Source organism: Schistocerca serialis, chromosome 8, assembly GCF_023864345.2.
Source record: "Schistocerca serialis cubense isolate TAMUIC-IGC-003099 chromosome 8, iqSchSeri2.2, whole genome shotgun sequence".
Classification (NCBI taxonomy): domain Eukaryota; kingdom Metazoa; phylum Arthropoda; class Insecta; order Orthoptera; family Acrididae; genus Schistocerca; species Schistocerca serialis.
Genome location: NC_064645.1, coordinates 487,664,804 through 487,688,169, shown reverse-complemented (window position 1 = coordinate 487,688,169; position 23,366 = coordinate 487,664,804). Strand labels below are relative to the sequence as shown.

General features: G+C 40.7%; 1 protein-coding gene across 3 annotated transcripts in view; it reads right to left on the bottom strand.

Moving 5' to 3' along the window:
• LOC126416740 (glutathione synthetase-like) overlaps nucleotides 1–23,366 on the bottom strand; it is a 150,738-nt gene that overhangs the window by 22,647 nt on the left and 104,725 nt on the right. For all 3 annotated transcript variants that reach the window (XM_050084572.1, XM_050084573.1, XM_050084574.1), the window contains exons 6-8: nucleotides 6,292–6,334; nucleotides 4,750–4,823; nucleotides 4,491–4,655 (exon numbers count right to left, since the gene is read on the bottom strand). In XM_050084572.1, the coding sequence (XP_049940529.1) occupies nucleotides 4,491–4,655; nucleotides 4,750–4,823; nucleotides 6,292–6,334 (282 nt within the window). The remainder of the gene's footprint in view (nucleotides 1–4,490; nucleotides 4,656–4,749; nucleotides 4,824–6,291; nucleotides 6,335–23,366) is intronic.

Below are 23,366 nucleotides of genomic sequence, written 5' to 3'. Positions count from 1 at the left end.
TACAAAAATAGCATATTGTATACGTGAGTTCAACAAAAGGCAGGAATGCATGGCACTTTTCAGTACATATTTTTGCCCTTTTACCCAAATTTAACGTTTCGTATACTCCATATATTCTACTATGTTCAGAGCAAAAATTCACATACTGAATAATATACGAAGACGACTGCTACAGCAACAGTGATAATTAACAACATGCTTTTGCAGGTTTGCGAATCTGCTGTGACTGCATTTCTCTCTATATATTTGATGATAATTAGATCCAGATTGCTCTAGTTGGTAAAATGCTTTATCAGTGTCAGCCAGAGCAAATATGTCAATTTGTTTATTCAGGTCAACGAGTCACTGACTGGATTTGTGGCCAAGAAATTTGTAAGTACATTCTCTGGAGGCATAAACAGAACACAATAAAGCTCATCATGGAGAAGTAGAAAGGCAGCACTCTGCCAAATCTCTATGTCCTCATCTGCTGGGGTAGTCCATAGATAACCTTGTTGTGAAGTATTTATGCAACATAAAACTTAACATTTTCAGTATATTTGTTTAACCTGATTATATGGGCCAGGAAACTAAAGCAAATAAGTTTTATAATGTTCAGCATTACACAACTGCGACAAAGTATGATTCCTTTTGACAAAGAACAAATTTAAAAATGGCAAATCCAAGCCCATACATCATTGATTTGATCTCTGATTTAACAAGCCATCAGACAAATTAGGAATATGATGGGAATTAACTGTCTTACACAAAATATTTGATGTAAAAATGCTCATATACAATGCAAATAATTTCAATTGGGAAGTCTAACATTCTTTGGCATATAACAGGGCACTGCTTATGTTGTGAATAAAGTTTTTGCAAATAACTTTAATGTGATAACTGTCTAAAATAGGTACAATATGCATCAACTGTCCCTTGAGAGTATTTTCATTCTGTCATTGCAACTACAAAAAATGTGTGTTTTTTCATCAGATGAGTTTAGCTTTATTGAGGTAAACTGGACTGTAATTAAGTTATTTAAATTTTGAGTGGCTTTACTTTCAGAAAACAGTTCATTAACAATACGTTGGTTTTCATTTATGGTGATTTACATTTGATTTAAAACTTCCTGGCAGATTAAAACTGTGTGCCGGGCCGAGACTCTAACTCGGGACCGTTACCTTTCGCGGGCAAGTGCTCTAACCAACTGAGCTAGCCAAGCACGACTCACGCCCCATCCTCACAGCCTTACTTCTGCCAGTACCTCGTCTCCTACCTTCCAAACTTTACAGAAGCAGAGTGAAAATCTCATTCTGGAAACATCCCCCAGGCTGTGGCTAAGCCATGTCTCCGCAATATCCTTTCTTTCAGGAGTGCTAGTTCTGCAAGGTTCGCCGGAGAGCTTCTGTAAAGTTTGGAAGGTAGGAGACGAGGTACTGACAGAAGTAAGGCTGTGAGGACGGGGCGTGAGTCGTGCTTGGGTAGCTCAGTTGGTTAGAGTACTTGCTCGCGAAAGGCAAAGGTCCCGAGTTCGAGTCTCGGCCCAGCACACAGTTTTAATCTGCCAGGAAGTTTCATAACAGCACACACTCCGCTGCAGAGTGAAAATCTCATTCTGGATGCATTTGACTTATCACCTACATTTGGAAATGCTGTCTGCTGGCACATGAGTATGCTTTTAAAGTTGTGGTCTTTAGTTGCTCTGCAGAATCACTCTTTTGTTTATGTTTTACACAGCACACCCCTCGCGCACCACTGTTTTCTGTTTGTTTTTATACTTTAAGTATGTATTGTGGTTTGTGTTTTGTAGTGCTGCCAACATAACACTGCCACTACTTTGTCTTTATTTTTAGTTTATTGTATGTGTGTAATTCTATGTAATTATGTTGTTGTGTATTTGAATACTGTGTAAGAGCAGTGATGGGAGGGAGGGAGGGGTGGGTAGGAGAGGGTAAAGGATAGAAAAGGCTCTTTTCTCTTTCCTGTAACGTCATCAATTATTTTAAATAGAGTCTGGTTTCCAATACTTACTTGGTCATTGAGCAACTATTTATTTTCAAATGTTGAAGGGTTTGTACCCTATTTCCTTATATCCTTTCACAATTTCTACAACTGGGCTGATAGATACCAGATCATTAATATCAGTCTGGTTTTAATTTTAGTTTTGGGATGTGCTTTCGTATAGAGCTGCTTGTTTCATTTCATAAGCAATGTTTATGCCTTGTTTTTTGAATATGTTACCTATTTTATGTGTGAATTTGTTGTGGTAGGTTATTGTATGACATTTTTTTGTAGTGGTGCAACTTGTATGTTTAGTGTGGTTTGATTAGTATTTTTCATTATTTTTCTGTTTAGTTTGTCTAGCATTGTTTCTTTGTGTCCATTTTTAATGCTGTTTGTTTTATAACGATATGATCATCATAAGAATCACTACAGACACACCTCCTCTCTTTCCAAGTCATTAACACAAAATAAACATATGCTCAATTTCCAAATAAATACTGGAAACAAGACATATAAAATAACCAATGAAATCATATGAAAGAGAAAAGAGCTTTTTCCATCCTTCATCCTCTCCCACCCAATTTCAATTCACTTCTAGCTCCTCACCTACTGTCCAACTCACATTCCGTTACACTATTATACACTTATGTTCGCTCATCAAGGTTTCTCCCTCCCCCACCCTAAAAAAAAAAATCTCCATCACTATTCTGATACAGTATATAAATACACAACAAAAAAATTAAATAAATTACACACATACAAAAAAAGAGTATAGGTCAAAAACAAAGTAGTGGCAGTGTTATGTTGGCAGGACTATAAAACACAAACCACAATACATACTTAGAAGTATAAAAACAAACAGAAAACAGTGGTGTGCGGGGGTGGTGTGCAATGTAAAACATAAAAACTGCATGGATCTGTAGAGCAACTAAAGGCCACAAATATCAGTGTCTTAAGAAGAAAAACATCAATGATGTGCTAGCAGATGGCATTTTCCAATGTAGACAAGAAATCAAGCGGAAATAACTGAGAGTAAAAACCAACATACGGTTAACAAACTTTTATGATCTTAGAGCAAATTAAAATGTAAATAACTTAACTACAGACCACTGACAACGCTAAACCTTAATAAAGCTAAATGCATCTGGTGGGGGGGGGGGACTATTTTTGATAGTTGCAAGGACAGAATGAAAATTCCCTTAGGAATATTAAAGCAACTAAGGACAATATGGCCACACAAATGAATAAATCAACTGTTTCATTTAATACATCTTTTTAGCATAATTATTTATGTGATTTGAAAAATTAACCAAGTAAACTATTGAAACCAGTCATAGATCTTTTCTGGTTCAGAGACATTACAAGAGAATGGTGATTTTTAACTGAAACACATGGCACATAACAAAGATGTGATTGTAAGGGAGACAGCAGAGGCATTGAGTCGTCGAAAGATGCACACAAAAGAGAAAGAAAACTTGTCTTTTCTGTGTGTACATCAAAGACTCAATTGCTTCTGCTATTCAGTGAGTGGCCTCCTTTACTCCTAAATTACTTACATTCTACCTGAACTTTCCTTACTATAAAGGTTAGATAGTGATTTTTCTGCAAATTATCTGAAGTGTAATTTGGCACTGTGGGATCCTAGCTAGGCAAGACAGAAGACTTCAGAACATCCAAAGACCACTTGAAAACTTGAAACAGTTTTTTTCTAGTAATGTACAAGTACTCATTCTTATATTTTTCTTTACACAAATCCATCTTTCGTCAGAGGCATGTTGACCATCATATCTGGAAGGTCTGCTCGAAAGCTCTATTGCTTTCGGTACTGGTTTTGACTGAGGCTTTGTTTGATTGTTGAAAGCAATGATGATATATTACCACTGACTTGCTATGCCTATCATAGTTCCTTGCATTAATATTTTGTTGTGCACTACGTGGTCAGTGCTTGACACACATTTCCTCATGTCAGTAAGGTTTATGATTTATCCACCACTATTTAAAAAGGCTGATAGCAGTGCTTGCACATTGGCTGATTGGGTTGCCAAATCCCTATGACAATTGCTGAATGACAGATGTGGGAGAAATGAGGAGACCGGAAGACGGTTTGTGAACAACATGCATAAACAGAAATGTTTAATGAGCAGGAGGGAGGAGGAGGAAAAGGACGAGTGAATATTTTAAGATCAAAATATGTATAAGGAAGAAGGTCTGGTCATGTTGCAGATGGAAAAATTATACTTAAATTTTCATGATCTGGTTGCCATGTCGCTTCCACCAATTTTCAGCTGATTTCAACAGCATTTCACAGAATATGATGAAACTTACAGGGTACGTACACAGCACAATTTATTTGTTAATTGTATAGTGGCACCCAAATTAAAACAGTGTCTGGTGTCCTCTCTCTAAAACGTACAGTGGTGTGAAGTACATAATATGACTAGAGATGGATCGGACTTCAATACCCAAATAAAAACATTAATAAAATTATATGTAAGAAAGCTACTCACACAAAAAGAGCCTTGTTGTCAGTCAGTTTTGCTTGTTCTTTAAGGTCACTGAATCTTCGACGTAGAACACCGACATCAGGATGATTTTCTCGAATGTAAAATTCATGAAAGCGCTGGTCACAAATATTATATGTGACATCTTCAACCACTATCATTATAACAGCTCTGAAACATTATGTATCACATATATAGATTTAAACTATAGAATGCCAATTATATACATAGCAACTGATGTAAGAAAATAATTATTTATACTTACTTTGGATTATCATAAATTTTCCATGCTTTTATCATTCCTCCACACAGCCCAGCAAGAGCTGAATTAGGTGGAAGCTAGAACAATAAAAGTTATTTCAGAAAAATTTACAAACATTGTGAGGAATACGGGGTCAATATGTCAGTTGGACAGTACCTTACGTCTTTTCTATTTTCTGAGTAGTTACCAAGTAGTACCTCAACAGCAAATTTATGAATGTACCAGCAAATGTGGTACATAAATATATAATGAACTGATAAATAAACGTGATAAGCATGACCTACTGTGCCACAGTGCAAAAAACCTATATACATCTCTTTTATATATATTAACCTTACTTAATATCAGAGTTATGATGGAGGCAAATGTAAAAGATTTAGATACAGTTTCCTTGCTTCACAAGCTCTTGACTGCAATTAGATGATTTCAACAATGCATAGCAAAATGGGGAAAATCTAAGGAAATGAGGCCCATCCACTGTGGGTTAATTAAAGATGGAACATAAGCATGGATTGGCAAAGGACCAGGAGATAATCAGCTCTATCCTTGCAAAGGAACCATCTAAACACTCACCTTAATTAAATTAGAGTGATCAAAGAAGAATCTTGATCTGGATGGTGACAACTACTACTCCCACATTAAGGCACACAACACTGTGTTATGATGAAGGTGTATACCTTTCCCTCATGATTGTGACAATTTACTGCCTCATTCATATTCCTTGTCCTATGCAGCATTAATGTTATGTGGTTAGCAGCTTCGTTTCTGTAACTATCAATCAAAAGACACCTATATAAACCTTAATTCTGAAGTTCTCACCTTTGCCATCAGGTAAATGGTGAAGTTGCAATTATGACAACTTAAATTTTGTAAAGGCAGTAGCTGTACTTTGGTACCCCTAGAGAGATGGGAAAAAAGCGGTCTTTGGGCAGGTCTGAAGAATAGAAGCTGACAAACAGAAATATGTCTGTTATTCACAGGTCCTATCATCTGAAGATGACAGTGTGTGTTCGTGTCTGTGTATTTTGTACACTTGAAAAAGGGCTTATTCTGATATCTAATATAATACAGGCAGTTCCAGTGTTGGTCCATTGGGAATGGGCACCTGTGTGTGTTACTCGGCTCACCTGTGGGCAGGTGGAAAGAGTAGGCAAGTGGCCCAGTTTCATGTGTCCCGTGCATGTGCAGCCTGCCTGGCCAATCCTGGCAGCTTGAGATTGGCCTGTAGAATATGTTCAGGTATGCTACAACCTGGCTGTAAGACTGCTACGTATCAGCCAGTTGTGCACCCCTGCTCAAATGTACTCCTGCCCCACAAGTTGGAACAGCTTGACTGATAACACCTAGCAGGCTTTTTCAGTGTGCTTGCCTACCACTGAACACCTCATCTCTGTAGTAAATAGCAATCTTTCCATTTCATATTGTTGTTATTAATAGTAAACTGTTATGACCTTGTTATACAACTGCAGTTGCTTATTACCATTAGATTTAATGAATGAAACATAAAATAAAAATATACAGATCATAAAAAAATACAACACTTACATTTTCTAGCTTCTCTTCATGGCCCAATTCACGCAAAACATATCTGAAAATTCAATGCAAAATTCAATGCAAAATTCAATAAACAAGACAGTGGCTCTAATATATTATGTAGTGTCTCTCAATAAAGAAAGGATGGAGTCCTTACATTTATGAGATTTTATTTTGCAGACCAGTATTTACATTCTGTAGGCAAAACTTTCGAAACTATACTAGCTTTTGGAACTATCTGTGAGTTCCTTCTTCATAGGAAGAGGAGATAAGGACTGGTTGGTGAGGATTTTTTTTTTAAAAAAAGAGCAGGTCACTCAAACCCCAGGATGAGAGGGAGCCTTCTGTTTTCACAACTGTTGGGTCCCTCTAATACTGGAGTCTGAGTGACCTGTCCAGGCTTCTTAATCTTTCCCAAGAATGGAACTAACAGCTCCAAGAGCTACAATAATTTCATGTACTATTTTGTCACCAGTACTAACAATTCTTCCTTGTGAAGATAAATACTGGGCAGCAGTTCTGTCTCAAAATTTTACAGTGTAAAATTTCAACATTCAAGAAATGCAATAAAATGATTTACTATTTTCATTTTTACAAATTCATTACAGCATCAAATCTGTTGTTGGATTAATTTATTCAGTCAGCTCTAGACAAAAGTGGATAATTTGCAATATTAAATCTCACATTCTACTTATTTCTACACAGAATGAAGGTGTGCATTTTGCTCTGCTGAATATGTATCACAAAAATATACAAAATCAGTACAATCAACTTAAGCCTTTCCACAGTTTCTGGAAGAGCAATACCAAAATATCGACTTCAAAAAGCACTTAGAATAACTTTACAAACAGCATGCACCTACATATTGTACTAGATACTGGAAAGAGGTTATATCAAATTCTACAAGCATTATGTTCCCTAGCCACCAGGGTGACAACTATCCTAGTTACTATGTGTAGTAAAGCTATACCAGATACAAATCTCTGAACAACAAACTGCCAAGAGGCACAAAAGTGAAGGAACATGTACTTACAATTTAAGTCATCAGCCAACTAGAAAAATGTTTAATGGGAGGAGGGACTGAATAAAAAAAACTTAATTGTTCTGTAATGTGTGTCTATGGCTCCAATTTCAGAAATAAGTAGATGTTCTACTCCAATAAACAATTCTGTAGCACATCTGGGCTTCTGGGATTTTAAACTACTTACGTTCTTTTGAGAGCTTACTTTTGTTTTTCCCCCTCTGGATTACTGTGTGTAGTATTCTTCATTTAAAACCTGCAGCATCCAATTTCACATTAACACTATTCTACAAACCTGTTTTCATTTAACAATGAGCACTATTGTTTCCAATTTGACAATCCCTATATCTCCAATTTTATTTTTCCCCATCTCTCTCTTCTTTATACAACACCTCAATGCAGCATAGCCTTTCATTCGCAAAACGTTTGCACATTCTAGCAATGTATTGTGACATCCTTATCCAAATACTAATAATACAGAGCTCATTCAACTGTGCTGCTGGAGCTAGCTTGTGAATGTCAAATATCATTTGGTCGATTCCCACAATTGCAAACAGAAAAACTTTGCCAACTAACTTGAATAAATATTTAGGAGTATACTTTCTACGCCAATAATGAACAATATTTTGATTCTGCAAACAAGTTGCTATGAAGACATTACCCTTAATGCTAACTTGCTCAACAATATTTGTTTGCTTCAAACATTCCAAATATTTCATGACACATACACTTGGCAGTGCAGCAAATGTCCAGAGCTGAAATGTGATCTTCTTGGCAAATAAAGCAGGAGAAAAGCCATGTAATAAGATACCTGTAGTGTTCATTAAATTACAGAACAGTTGTAACTCAGAATCTGACCGAAAGAGTTACACACATTTGTGACAATCAGCAGAAACACACACACACACACACACACACACACACACACACACACACACACACACACAAGAAATCCTTTGGGCACTAATTTCCAGTTTACAGACCCACAAAAGGCAATTACTCTGGTGAGATGAAGTCAGTGACTGAACAGTGGCAAGCAATACACATCAATTACGGTGACACCAACAAGGATTAAGTAACTTGAAAGTTTTTCTACATGTGTGCTGCTGTATCTGCTTTGAATCTTCCACTTCCCCAAGTGAAAATTTTTGTTGTTACATTCCATCCTGGATTTTCCATTGTTTAATTTGGTACTGTTTTAATATCGTGTTTTGATTAAAAAAAATGGTTGTGTGGCATTATTGATTACAAGACAAGATGTTGAGATGCATCATACACACCTCTCTATTTCATGCCACTTTAGCACCTTTTGCATCTCTGTGATAAAGGTGGGATGAAATGATTAGGACAAAAACACCCAGTCCCGGAGTGAAAAACATCTCCACCCCAGCCAGGAATCATACCTGGGACATTGATCTGGAGGCAGCCATGCTAACTACAACAGCACAAGCTGCCATCTTTGGCAAAGAACATGAAATTAACAGGCTGAAGAAGTTGTCAATCTTATTCAGATATTTTGAGCCATGGATAGTGTAGACCATGTGATGTCATCATCATTCAAACTTTGTGTGAAAGATCTTCATCTCCAAAGACAGTCTACAGTCCGTGAAACTGAGTTCATGATGTTTCGCAGTTTTTGTCACCTCCTCCCAGGAAGCTAGGTTGATATTCTGATGGTCATCATGGATTCTTAGCAAAGAATCATGTCACTTTTTTTCGCATTGGCTATTTTATTTCCACCAATATGTTTTCAACAGGGTTGCAGGTGGTCAGCTGAGAAGAACAATCTACCTATTTGACAAAACTTCTCCGCTATTTTGTGCACAGAAACTGGCCTTTCTGATAACATTACTCTCTCAGGACGTAATTGTCATACTGACAGGGAACATAATATCGCTTGTAATACAGAATGTAATGGGCACAATAAGCCAACCATCTACCATGCGAAGCATTCCCAGTCCATGGAGAAAGCTCCAGCCCCACACACTATCACAAACACCACTGCAAATCTCCCCCCACCCCCCCTCCCCACTCAACACATTATCGCAAACACCACTGCCATGCACACATAAGAGCTTGTTCATGCACACACATGCACATCAAGATGACTTGAGAGTATATTGAGGACCGAAAAGAACAGGATGTGGCATGTACACTATGACTGAGTTTAATCTTTCACCAGTTATGACTGACATTTTCCTCAGCAAATACTAGCTACTAAGGTCGAGTTCACTGACTGCATTACATTTTCTTTGCCTGGCCTCTCACAGCTGTTGCTGGGACAGATATATCATGACAAGGAAACAGTATCCATTTCAAGTTAACTGCATTAGGAAAAAAAGTCATGATGTGTTCACTGGTAAACTATATCGGGTGTATGTTGAAACATGCCAAAGTCCAGTTCCTGTACACTTATTAGATTCTACAGTTTTCTGATACCATTTTATCCACTATATACACTTTACCATAGCATGCCCTGGCATCCAACTGATAAATTTCCTTCCTTCACAACAACAGCCACTAATAGCCTGTTAACAATGAGGTGTAGCTCATGAATAAAGTGGCTGGACTCAGAACAAAACAGTTCGTGAATAAGACTTTGAATGCCATACTTTCAATGGCTACTAAAGAACATATGATAACCTTAGACATATGTGATTTACTTCATAAGACTGACAGAATATGGCCAGCACATGCAAGATTTATTTTCCCATGCCATATTACTCCACAAGAATGCCATTGAGAACAATTTCACAGTTCGGGTGAGGTGCCCCAGTAAGGAATCTTAGAACATTTGTGCGTCTGCATTTGTCCACAGACCTCTTTCGCAATTTTTGAAGGTAGTAGTCTGACAATGAGTCTTTTGCACTACAGTGTTGTAATCAGTATCTTCAATCATTTATTTTTCCTATATTTTTCAAATGCTTGGAGAACTAAATCTGAGCTGTCCCATATCACTGACCTCAAAGAAGAAAATGTCACCACAGTTTCCAAGTTATCAGTTTTACCATTCCTGCCACTACTGGCTGGCTAATTAACAGAAAGAACAATACATACTGTTTTTGTGCACCACTTGCTTTCATTATTAACAAATGCTTAGAATTTGGAATTTTTCTAAATCGACTCAAAATTTCAGAGGTTGTACCTGTGCTCAAAGGGTGAGAACCATCTACCCCAGAATTAGAGACCAATGTCTGTTTCTAAAAAATATTTGGGACACTAATTTATACACAACTTTCTGAAAAACTTGACCATCTCCGCAATTAAAAGCAAGATTTCTGTCAATTAAAAAATACTATTTCTGTTTCCAGAATGAAATTTTCACTCCGCAGTGGAGTGTAAGCTGATAAAATCTCGACTAACCTTGAAATTGTAAATGAGACTAACAGCATTTGTTACACTATCTACATCTCTCGAAAATGACCAGTGTCATTTTTAAGGGGGGGTGACTAATATTTTGTCCAGAGATCTAAATGATTAATGGAAAATCTCATATAAAGATGTGAAACAAATACTAACAAAGAGATAGAGGGGCTGGTCAGTACTTACCTCAGCTCAGTACAGCCGATAGATACACAAAACAACAGAAAATTTACGTATCCTAGCTTTCGGAACTTTGTTCCTTCGTCAGGGAGGAGAAAGGGGAAAAAAGGGGAAGTGGATTCAGTTACTCACAACACAGTATTCTTGATGACCATGTTTTACCCTTTCTTCTACATCTTTATGATGGGTACACTGTGGGCGCTCCCATTCCAAGATGATAACAGCAATGTTCACAGAGGTGCATGCACACACTCTGGTACGCACTTGGGCGCCATCTTCCACCTTGACTAGCCCACCAAATCACTCAACCTTACTTCCACAGAAAATGTATAGGACTACTTGGAACAGAAAGTGAAACATAGTAATCAAAATATCTGCAACTTGGTAAGTGTACAGAATCTAATCATTAGCTGGAAGTGGTGTACTTTAAGGAATGTGTGGACCCTCTTCCTTACTGGATAGAGGTCATTATGAAGACTTGACCCAGTGTTACATTTATTAGCCTGTCTCCTGGAGGGTGGGGGGGGGGGGGGGGGGGCGACAATTTTTTTGTCTGGTGTGATGTTTTCATAACATTTTTCATATGTTGGCTGAAGGTATATGCTCGATCAAAGTACATTCATAATTTATTTCACTTTGACACACTAGTAAAGACAGTTCCATTCAAAAACATGCAAACAACGGAGGTCTTACGTGGCTGGATGCCCTTGAAAACATCATTTACCAAATCTCTATGGGACCTCAAGTGATGTGCATGTTCTCTTCACTTTGCAGCAACAACGTCCTATCCGAAGCAGCTGCCTCTGCTCATCAGTCGGGTGTGGTTAAAGTGATTTATTACTGGGCTTTTTCATGACAATGCCTACCATAAACAGAGTGAAGCCCAAGCAGAGCATGCTTGATAAAAACAAGAACACACCCTTCACTATTGAAAAAGAGTAAGGAAAATTAGGGTTTATTGTCCTGTCGACATCATGGTTATTAGAGACAGAGCACAAGTTCAGAATGTTTCAAGGATGTAGAAGGAAATCAGCTATGGCCTTTCAAAGGAACCATCCAGTCATTTTGTCTGCAGCAATTTAGAAAAATAACAATATGAGAATGGACATATAGGAACAATGTTTGGCCCATTTTAGGCAAAACAAACAAGATTTTTTGCACTTGTTTGTGACCAGAGATGAAACTTGGGTGCACTACTATATCCCAGAGACAAATAAACAGTCAAAACACTGGAAACATGCTGATTCTCCACCACCAAAGAAAGCAAAGACAATTCCTTTGGCAGGAAAGGTCATGGCACCAGTGTTCTGGGATGCGAAAGGGATTCTGTTTGTAGATCATCTCCACACCGGGCAAACAATTACTGGAGAATATTATGCTAACCTCCTGGACAAATTGCAACAAAAGATATGCAAAAAAAAGGCCAGGTTTAGCAAGGAAGAAAGTCATCTTCCCACAAGACAATGCACGCCTGCACACATGTGCCATCACCATGGCAAAATAACATGAGTGAAGGTGTGAATTGTTGCCACACCCACGTTATTCATCTTATATGGCTCTGTCAGACTTCCATCTCTTCCCAAAACTGAAAATTTTTCTTGGTGAATGAAGATTCACTTCAAACGAAGAACTGATAGCTAGAGTTGACAACTATTTTGCAGGCCTGGAGGAAACTCAATTTCGAGATGGGATCAAGGCACTGGAACATCGCTGGACCAAGTGCATTAATCTACAAGGAGACTACATTGAAAAATAAAAAAAGTTTCAGTGATGTAAGTACTTTTTTCTATTCTGTTCTGAGAACTTTTCAAACCACCCTCATAAATCTAAATCTGAATGGCTGAATGTGAGTCCAACATGCTAAGCACTGCACCACCTCACTCGGTCACTCACTTTTGAGATGCATGGACCTATTCATGAAGACACTAAGCTAACCATAGGTGACACAGGAGGTATTAAATAGATTTTCCCTGAACTGCCAATCTGGAAGCTCCCTCACACAAAATCTTGTGTAAACTTGGTGACTGCTACTGCAAGCAACACCAAATATTGACAATCTAATGGCAAAGTCAACTATGTGATCAGTTTTCATGAAAGATACAGGATGTCCCACTCAAACCTCCATGATTTCAAGGATCCAGGAGAGAAAAACCACAGTAGATATGACAATGAAAAATGCACCACATTGTAGAGCATCTCAGAGAATTTATGGTACCGGATCAGAAGTGCCAAGTATCATCACCAGAGTGCAGCATGGTCGCATGAAGTGAAAATGGCAACTCCACAGCAGCGAGCGCAAGCAGTAGTGTGGTTTGCAGAAACAAAATCGCTGATTACTGTGCAAAGAAATTATTGTTGTGTGTATGAATGTGATCCACCTGATATGAAAACAATTAAGGAATGGTATAGGAAGTTTCTGGCAACAGGAAGTGTTCTGAAATATTCTGGAGGTGCTCGTTATGGAGTTTCAGTGGAGACAGTGGAGGACATCAGACAAATGTTTCTCAGAAGCCCACATAAGTCAATTTGTCAAGCATCTAGGCAACTTGATGTATCTCAATCAACATTGCATTGTGTAGTTCACCAGCGTCTTCATATGTGTGCTTACAAAATGCAAATTCTGCAACATCTGGTACCGAACGAAAAACCATGCCGACAACAATTTGCTTAGGATATGCTGCAGTATATTGATAAGGATGCCAGCTTCCTGGAAAGATGTTTATTCTCAGATGAGGCAACCTTTCATCTATCAGGAAGAGTTAATAGACATAATGTTCAGATTTGGGGTTCACAAAATATGCACTTTGTCACTGAACATGTTCGTGATAGCCCTAAACTAAATGTCTGGTGTGGGCTAATGCATGACAGGATTGTTGGACTGTTTAGTGAATGGGTCAGTGTATCTGGACATGTTGGAGCAGTTTGTGTACCCTCACATACAAGACTTGCAACCCAACACCATATTTCAACAAGATGGAGCTCCACCGCAATGGTCAACAGCTGTTTGGAAGTCACTGGATAGGAAATATCCCAATCGTTGGATCGGACGTGGAGGACCCACTGCCTGGCCACCACATTCACCCAACATTATGCCGCCTGATTTCTTCATGTGGTTGATTGGGGTTTAAGGGACCAAACAGTGAGGTCATCAGTCCCTTGTGTCAAAGGTGGTCCATTTGGACGGATTTACATCTCAGAAGAGTCATAATGATAAAAGAAAAAGGCTAAAAAATGTAAAAGTGCAGTGGTGTTGTCAATGGTGAAAACAAAAGGAGGGAAGTCAGCAAGTGGGCAACCCCAAGGCTATGCTAGAGGCAGAAAATATCCCACCTCTGACGCAGTACAGGCAAGACCACCTGCTATTTGAAAGTGTTCAACCGCTAGAATGTAAAGGTGCTTATTGTAAAAGGAGACTAACCAAATCTAAAATGCGATAAAAACAGAGAAAAAGAGAGACAAAAGAGGATACTGGTCAGGGAGGGGAGTCAGGAATTTCCAAACACAGCTTACAGCGGGAGACACCCCAACCCTCACTGCCCCGCCCCTACTCCAGAGGGAGATTAAAAACCTTAGAACCGAAAATAAAAACCACTTTCACGGAGGAAACTGAGGACCAGGTAAGCCATCTGGGACTCATCTACCAATATTAAAGGTAAAGGGTGGGGAAGTCTGTACTTAGTACGTGGAGCCAAAAGAAGGGGGCATTCCACCAAAATGTGGGGTACTGACTAGAGGGCTCGACAACCACAAAGTGGGGGTGGCTCATTAGGGAAACGAAAACCGTGGGTCAGCCTGGTATGGCTGATGTGGAGGCGACCCAGGGTGGTCAAGTCCATTCGGAAGAGGCGGAAGGAAGAATGCCATGGGACAGGTGTCACCTTAATCACACGAAGTGTATTAGAGAGGGAGGTAGCCTCCCAAGAGTTGGTCCATGATTGTGCGAAGTGGTATTTGATATGAAGCCGTAAATCTGCCGCAGGAGGGGTACAGAGAAGAGGGGTAAGTGATTGCTCCCCCAGCCAAACAATCAGCAAGCTCATTACCTGGGATACCCAGATGGCCAGGGACCCGAAGGAAGCCAATGGAACAAGCAGGATGATGAAGATCAGTGAGATGGTCATGGATGGCCAAGATCAAGGGATGGTGGGAAAAACACTGGTCAATAGCCTGAAGGCCACTCATTGAGTCCCTACATAACAAAATGCGGTTGAGTTGGGACTGTTGAATAAAGGTAAGGGCCTCGAAAATTGCCATCAATTCCGCAGTAAACACCCCACATGCAGTTGGCAGAAGATGATTTTCCAGGCCAACAGAGGACATGAAGGCATATCCCACATGATCAGCAGATTTAGAGCTATTGGTGTAAAATGTAACAGCATCCCGAAACTCCCATAAAATTTGGCAGAAAAAACAATGGAACTCCATGGGGGGAATGGAATCTTTCAGACCTCGGCGGAGATCCATCCGAATCCGGGGCCGAGGAACTAACCAAGGGGGGGGAGACGGGGGGGTTGGGGAGGGAACGTGGGAGACAGGACAAAGAAGGAAGCAGAAAATCACAGTGAAGAGACGCAAGGCGGAGCCCAACCAGTAAACCCTCCCAAGGGCTGGAATCAGGATAGAATAGGAAAGATGAGTGGGAGAGGAACAGACAATGATTGCGTAGAAACCAGAAGCTGGGACCGCCGAGCAGAAAGGGGGGGGGGGGGGGGGGAGATTGCAGCTTCAATCAGGAGACTATCAACAGGGCTAGTAGGGAAGGCAAACAGATACCACGATGGTGGACCAGATCCAGGAGGCGCAGTGTGGAAGGAGCAGCCGAACCATAAACTTGACAACCATAGTCCACGCAAGACAGCACTAAGCCCCGATAAAGGTGGAGAAGAGTGGGACGATCTACACCCCAAGAAGTGTGGGCAAGAAAGCGAAGGATATAGAGTTTACAGAAACATCCTATCTTCAGAGGTCTGATATGAGGCAGCCAAGGGACCTTGTTGTCGAAAAGAAGACCCAGGAAACAAAACCGTGGGACCACAGGTAAGCGCTGTGCATCGAGGTGGACCACCCACTATTTTAAAGAAGAGAATTGAAACCCGTGTGAGAGGGTCCATGCAGAGGCACGCCGTATAGCACCCTGGAGCTGCCGCTCTGCAGAGTCCACTGAAGAGGAACTAACCCAAATGCAGAAATCATCCACATACAAAGCAGGGGTGACCAAAGGACCGACGGAGGCCATAAGACCATCTATAGCAATGAGGAAAAGAAGTACACTCAATTTGGAACCCTGTGAGATGCCATTCTCCTGGGTCCATGGAGAACTAAAAACAGTACCAACCTGAACCCTGAAAGACCTATGGAACAGCAAATGGCAGATAAAAATTGGGAGTGGGCCCCAAAGACCCCACTCATGAAGTGTAAGAAAGATATGATGGCGCCAAGCCGTATCATAGGCCTTGCGAAGGTCAAAAAATACTGCAACCAAATGGCGGCGCTGGGGAAAAGCCTGTCGAACTGTGGATTCCAATTGAAGTAAGTGATTGAGTGGAGACCGTCCCTCTCGGAAGTCACACTGGTAAGGGGACAATAGATCCCGAGATTCGAGGACCCAATTGAGCCGATGGGCTACCATCCATTCAAGTAACTTGCAAACAATGTTTGTGAGACTAATTGGCCGACAGCTTTCGACAAACAGGGGGTTCTTACCAGGCTTAAGGCAGAAACCACGATGCTATCCCTCCATTGAGAAGGGAAGTCACCCTGAAACCAAATACGGTTAAGACCCCGGAGCTGTCATTGTCGATGTTGTGGAGCACTGAGATGTTGAAGCAATTGGTTATGAATGGGGTCTGGGCCAGGGCCGTATCATGAGAAGAAGAAAGTTCGGAAAGAAGTTCCTATTCAGTAAAAGGTTCATTGTAAGATTCTCACTGACAAGGGGTAAAACATAAGGCGGAAGCTTAGGCCCATTGTTTATGGTGAAGGAAAGCAGCTGGATAGAAGGTTGATGTTGATGCTGATGCTGTAGCAAAATGGGTCGCAAGATGTTCCGCGAGAATCAATGGGTCCGTGCAAAGGCCATCCGAAAGGGCAAGTCTCAGGAGGTTAGACTGCCGATGGCAACCTTGGAGAGAGAAGTGTAGCCCATACCCGTGACAGAGGGACAGTACAATGAGGAAAGAAACAAAGCGTTCCAAACATACCTGTTTGCTCTGTTTGATTAAGTAACGAGTTTTGGTGTGAAGGCGTTTAAAGGTAATAAGATTGGCAGCGGATGGGTGCCTCTTAAGGTGTTGGAAAGCTTGACGGTGATCACGGATGGCAATGGCAATGGCCATACTCCACCACAGAACTTGCCGGCGGTGAAATGGTCCAGATGAGCGTGGGATAGCAAGCTAGCAGCACGAACAATCACATCAGACACGTCACGTAGGGCGCCATCAATACAACCCGACAAAGAGGGAGAAAAAACAACCTGTGCAGTATATAGAGGCCAATCAGCATGTTGGAAAGACCAATGAGGTAACCTGTCCATTGGGGAGGGGGAAGGGAGCGAGAGAATCAACGGGAAGTGGTCACTATCGCAAAGATCATCGTGTGGCAACCAGTGTAGTGAAGGGAGGAGGGAGGGAGAAGAAAGAGAAAGATCAATGACAGAAAAGGTACCATGTCTGGCAATGAAATGGGTATGGGAGCCATCATTAAGAAGGCACAAGTCATCGTCTGCAAGAAACTGGTCTATGAGAAGACCCTAACTAGATGGAAATGCACTGCCCCACAAGGGATGATGAGCATTAAAATCCCCGAGAAGGAGGAAGGGAGGAGGAAGTTGCTGAAGAAGGGCACTTAAGGCAGGAGGTGTAAGTGTCCTGTCAGGAGGGAGATAAAGATTGCAAACTGTGACCCCAGAGTCCAGGTGGATCCTAACAGCAACCACTTCCAATGCAGTTTGGAGAGGAATCCACATGCTAGCAATGCCCGTACAGACCAACATACAAACACCACCAGAGGCCCGCAGGGGGGCTGACCCAATTTCCACAAAAACCACTGAGGGTTGGTGAGTGATCATCAGCAAAATGAGATTCCTGTAGAACCACACAAGCTGCAGAAAAACACAAGATAAGGGATTTCAACTCCAGAAGGTGATGGTAATATCCATTACAATTCCATTGGATAACCACAGAACAATGATTCAAATGGGGGGTGAACAGGCTAATGCCAGTCATGCTGCCGAGTCACCGACAAGGAGGGGGGCAACTTCCATGAACAGCAGGTCAGAGTCAGGTTGCAAAGGTGGGGACAGGACCCTGGCGACACCAGAAGCTTCTTGTCCTGGGAATTATGTTTCTTCTTCTTTTCTGTTTGAGATCGAGGAGGGCTGTGCTGCAAAAAGGAGCCAGCTGTAGCAAGATCTGGAACAGAAATAGAGCGGGCGACCTGGGGGCCCACAGACCGTGATCCTCATGGTCGTCATGTGGCAGCAGACCTTTGGCCTGGTTGGCCTGGAAGGTGCTGGGAAGGGGGGTCCAGGGAGGGGTGCCCTTGACTGGCAGACACCCAAGAAGTGGGACATTTCTCTGGCTGGGGAGGGGGAGCGGCACCTGGACGGGAGGCTGTGGGAACATCAGGGGGGGGGGGGAGGTGTTCAGGACTGGGGTAAGGAAGGGGGAGGAAGGGGTGAAGATGTAACAAAGCATAGCTAGATGTCATTGACACAGGATGAAGACATGCTTACTTCTTACGACCCTCAGTGTAGGTTAGACGATCAAGGGACTCCTGTATCTTCTTTTCCTTCTTGTAACCCGGGCAATCTGGTGAACTTGGAGAATGACTGCCATGACAGTTAACAAACACAGGAGGGGGAACACAGGAATTCTCCTCATGGCTGCAATAGCTCGGGGCCCCGTGCTTGCCACGCACATATGCACGAAAGGACTGTGAGCCCCCTGGGGAGATTACTTCATGTGGGGACTTGTGAAGGATGGCTTGTATGCAACCAAACTGGACAATATTCCTACATTGCGACATCATATCCTAATGCGCTTGCAACAATAACAGAGGAGATGTTACAAAGAATTTGGCAAGAAATTGAAAATAGGAACACACAATGTAATAACGACCATATGACTTTTCTTAAGCCAATATCAGGGAAGATCAGTTTGGATTCCAGAGAAATGTAGGAACACATAATGCAATAATGACCCTATGACTCTTTTTATAAGACAAACAAATCTACGTTTAAAGTAATTGTAGATTAACAAAAAGCTTTTGACAATGCTGACTGGAATATTCTCTTCAAAATTCTGAAGATAGCATGGATAAAACACAGGGAATGAAAGGTTTTTTACAACTTGTAAAGAAATTAGATTGCAGCTGTAACAGTCAATGAACATGTTCAACAAGCAGTAATTGAGAAGAATGTGGAACAGGGTTGTAGTGTATTCCAGATCTTGTTTAATCTATATTTCGAGCAAGCAGTAAAGGAAACCTAAAAGTTACAGCAAAGGAGTTGGAAGAGCCATTGAACAGAATGGGTACAAAAGAGGTTGTTAGATTAACATCAACAAGAGTGAAAGAAGGGTAATGGAATGTAGTAAAATCAAGCAATGCTGAGGGAATTACATTATGAAATGAGACCCTAACAGTAAATGAATTTTTCAGTTTGGCCAACACAGCAAATGACGATGGCCAGAGTAGAGAAGATATAATTTGCAGGCTGGAAATACCAAGTAAAGCATTCTGAAAAGAAGAATTATTTGTTCACACAGATCACAAACTCAGGTGTTAGGAAGTATTTTCTGAAAGTATTTGTGTTAGAGCCTTGTATATCAGTGAAATGTGGACAATAAGTAGTTTAGGCAAGAAGAGAATAAAAACTTTTGAAATGTAGTGCTACAGAAGAATGCTGGAGATTAGATGAGTAGACTGCATAACTAATTTTAAAAAAGGAAATGCTCCACTTGACTAAGAAAGGGAATGGTTGATAGGACACATTCTGATTCATCAAGGAATCATCAGTTTGGTAACGGAGCGAGGTGCAGGCGCTGTGAATTATAGAGAGAGACCACAGCATGAATGCAGTAAACAGGTTCAAATGGATTTGGATTGCAGAGATGAAGGGGTTTGCACAGGATACAGTAGTGTGGAGAGCTGTATCAGTTTTCAGACTGAAGACAAAAAACAAAAGGAGCTAATGAATTATACATCACTTTTGTAGACCAGGCAAATGCGTATCATATAATTCCTAGAACAAAACTGTGGGAAGCTCTGGAAAATCTAGATATGGACTATTATTTATTGCAGATGATTATGGAAGTATCTGGACACAGTACTGCACAGTTTAAAAGACGTTCAAAATTATCAACCCTTGTTAACCACAGCAAAAGACAGCAGTCTGTCACCTACTTTATTCAATTTGTTTGTGGAAGAAGCTCAATGCAAATGGAAAACAGACTGCAGATGTTACTATGTAAAATTGTTTTCATTACACTTATCAGATTATTAAACAATGGAAAATCCAGAATGGAATGTAACAATATCACGAAAAGGAAAGTGTGCACGCACCATATAGTGGAGATGCTGAGCCGCAGATAGGCACAACAAAAGACTGTCACAAATAAGCTTTAAGCTTTTGGCTAGCAAGGCCTTTGTCAGAAATAGACGACACACACACACACACACACACACACACACACACACACACACACACACACTCTCCTCTCTCTCTCTCTCTCTCTCTCTCTCTCTCTCCAACCTCGTCCCTGCACACTGGTAATGGAGTGAATTTATATTACCTTTACAGAATAAGAAAAATGGAGGCTAGAAGTGATGGATGGTTGGTGTGATGGGTGGATGGATGGATGGATGGATGGATGGATGGATAGACTGATGGGTTTAAAAGGACCAAACTACAAGGTCATCAGTCCCTTAATCCTTCATGTGACAAGCTGGGAATATTCTGCAGAGAGGAAGGACACAAAATACAAATCACAATACACTCGAATGTGTATGAGGATGATGAAAACGAATAGATGGAAGTAAGTGGAAGTGACAGAGGGTTAAATGGGTGAAGATGGGAGAGCTGCCCCTCCCAGAAATCAGCTGGAGGCCCCGGGACACGTTATGCAACTGGAGACACACACTCTGCATCTGACTGGTGCTTCCAAACTCTCCATTACCACAAAAAACTAGCTACATGGACAAGATAAACTCTCAGAAAAGAGATTTTCCTCAAAAGAATTGTAACTGGTGATGAGATATGGGTCTATGGTTATGAAGTAGAGGCCAAGTTTCAATCTTCACAATGGGTTAGGAAAGGTTCTCCAAGAGCAAAAAAAAAAAGCTCCAATGTCAAAGCCATGTTGATAGTTATCTTTGATGTGAAGGATTAGTACATCATGATTTTGTGCCACAGGGACAAACTTATAATCGACAGCACTATCGGGACATGTTGCGACGCCTGAGAGAAAATGTGAAAAGGAAACAGCCTGAAATGTGGTGAGACAATTCACAGCTCTTGCATCACGATAATGAACCTGCACATTCATACCTGTTGGTGCATGACTATTGCACAAAAAATGAAATCACTGTGCTGCCTCATCCTCCGTACTCTCCAGACCTTGCCCCTGAGGACTTTGTTTTTATTTCCAAAGTTGAAAACCCTGTCGAAAAGATGAAGATTTGCAAAGATAGACGAGATGAAAGGAAATTCGCAGACAGTGCTACACACAATCCAGCTAGAGGCTGCTTCCGGAAGTGGAAACAGCAGGGGAGGAGAGTATTTTGAAGGACACCATGCACAATAAGTGTAACACAAGTTCTGGAATTTTTTGAACACATCTCGTATATAGGGAGCACTGTGGGAAGCACCAACTTCACCTGGAAAACATGGCATTATGACAAGGTTCCGGGGAGGGGGGGGGGGGGGGCAATATTCGGCAGTTGGCCCCTGTAGTGAGACATCCTCCTCTAGCACTACTTTTGCTCAATGGTAGTTATCAATACCAGTATTATTTTTTTAATTTTGGACAGGTCAATATTATCTCAGTTTCTTTTCTGAAAACTTTCATATAATTTTATAGCCAGTATGTTATATTTCAAGCTAAAATTTTAAAAAGGAATTACTTTATAAAATATTTTAGTTTCAATGTTATAATTGATAAGTAATAGTTCTGAATGCACAGTTAATTATTTTAATTATTTGTTTTCAAGAAACATGAAATTACGAATGATATTCACACTTAAAATTTCTATTATTAATTGTGCAATCCTCTACTATTTACTATGTTTATTTCTGGATTCATTTATGAAATAATAATCGAAATTAATAATGTAACAGAAATTAGTAGAAATTCATTTGTTAAGAAAAATTGTAAACCCTTTGGAATATCGTTATTTCCACATAGTGTGGGAGTGGTAAGCTTGCCTCTGATGTGACCGGACGTATTTTTGTGCGAACAATGTAATTTGGTCTTTGTTAATATGAAAAATCAAAATACTGTATGATATACTGAAATGTAAGAAAATACATTTATGTAAAAAAAGAAAAAAGCTGCAACAACAATCTTCCGATTTATTATTTCAAAATAACTGTGAGGACCTGATGTACGATTTTCCAGCTTCAAGAATCAGGCCCCTAGACAAGAAGAACTGGAGCCATCTCAACATGACAAACAGTAAACTACAAAGTTGTAATCTTTGCTTGTCTCAAATCTTCATAAAAGACTTTGTTTATTAATTACTTGGACTGGGCATTGTTTAAGTGGACAATAGATGGAATCAAGAAGGCGGGGGGAGTTTACACCACAGAGTCCCCACACATGGAGGGTAATGAGGATATGGTGATGCCTTGCCCTACATAAGTCGAAGAATACAGTCATAAGATGTTGATGCTGGGCAATAGCTGACCGAACAGCAGACTCCAGGCAGATCAAATTGTTAGCGGTAGAACAGCCTTGAAAGAAACCGCCTTGGGGTTTAGCCAAAAGACTCCAAGACTCACGCTACCAACACCATAGTCAGCTCACCATATAGCTGAGCAACTTGCAGAGAACATTAGCGAGGCTTATTGGGCAGGATAGCTGTCCCTCACAAGGTGGTGTTTACCTGGTTTCAGTACTGGGACAATCACGCTTTCTCACCACTGACACGGGAACTCACACTTACTACAGATATGGTTGAAAATGGCAAGGAAGTGATATTGGCATTCCACTGATAAGTGGGCATTTGGCTGTGGATGCGGTCTGGGCCTGGAGCTGTCAGGGCAAAAGGCTAGAGAGCTCAGGCATTCCCACTCACTGAATGGAGAATTATAAGGTTCCAGGCGACTTGTAGTAAATGGCAAAGGAAGTCACTTTAGCTGCTATCTGAGGACACGAAATGCAAACTGATCATTCTCAGACACAGAAGCTCAAGCAAAATTAAAAGCAAAACATTCAGCAACAGGGACTGGATCAGTGTACAGATGAAACCATTCACAGAGATGCCAGGTACACTCAGGGGGTATTGGTGTCCACGGAGGTGCTGA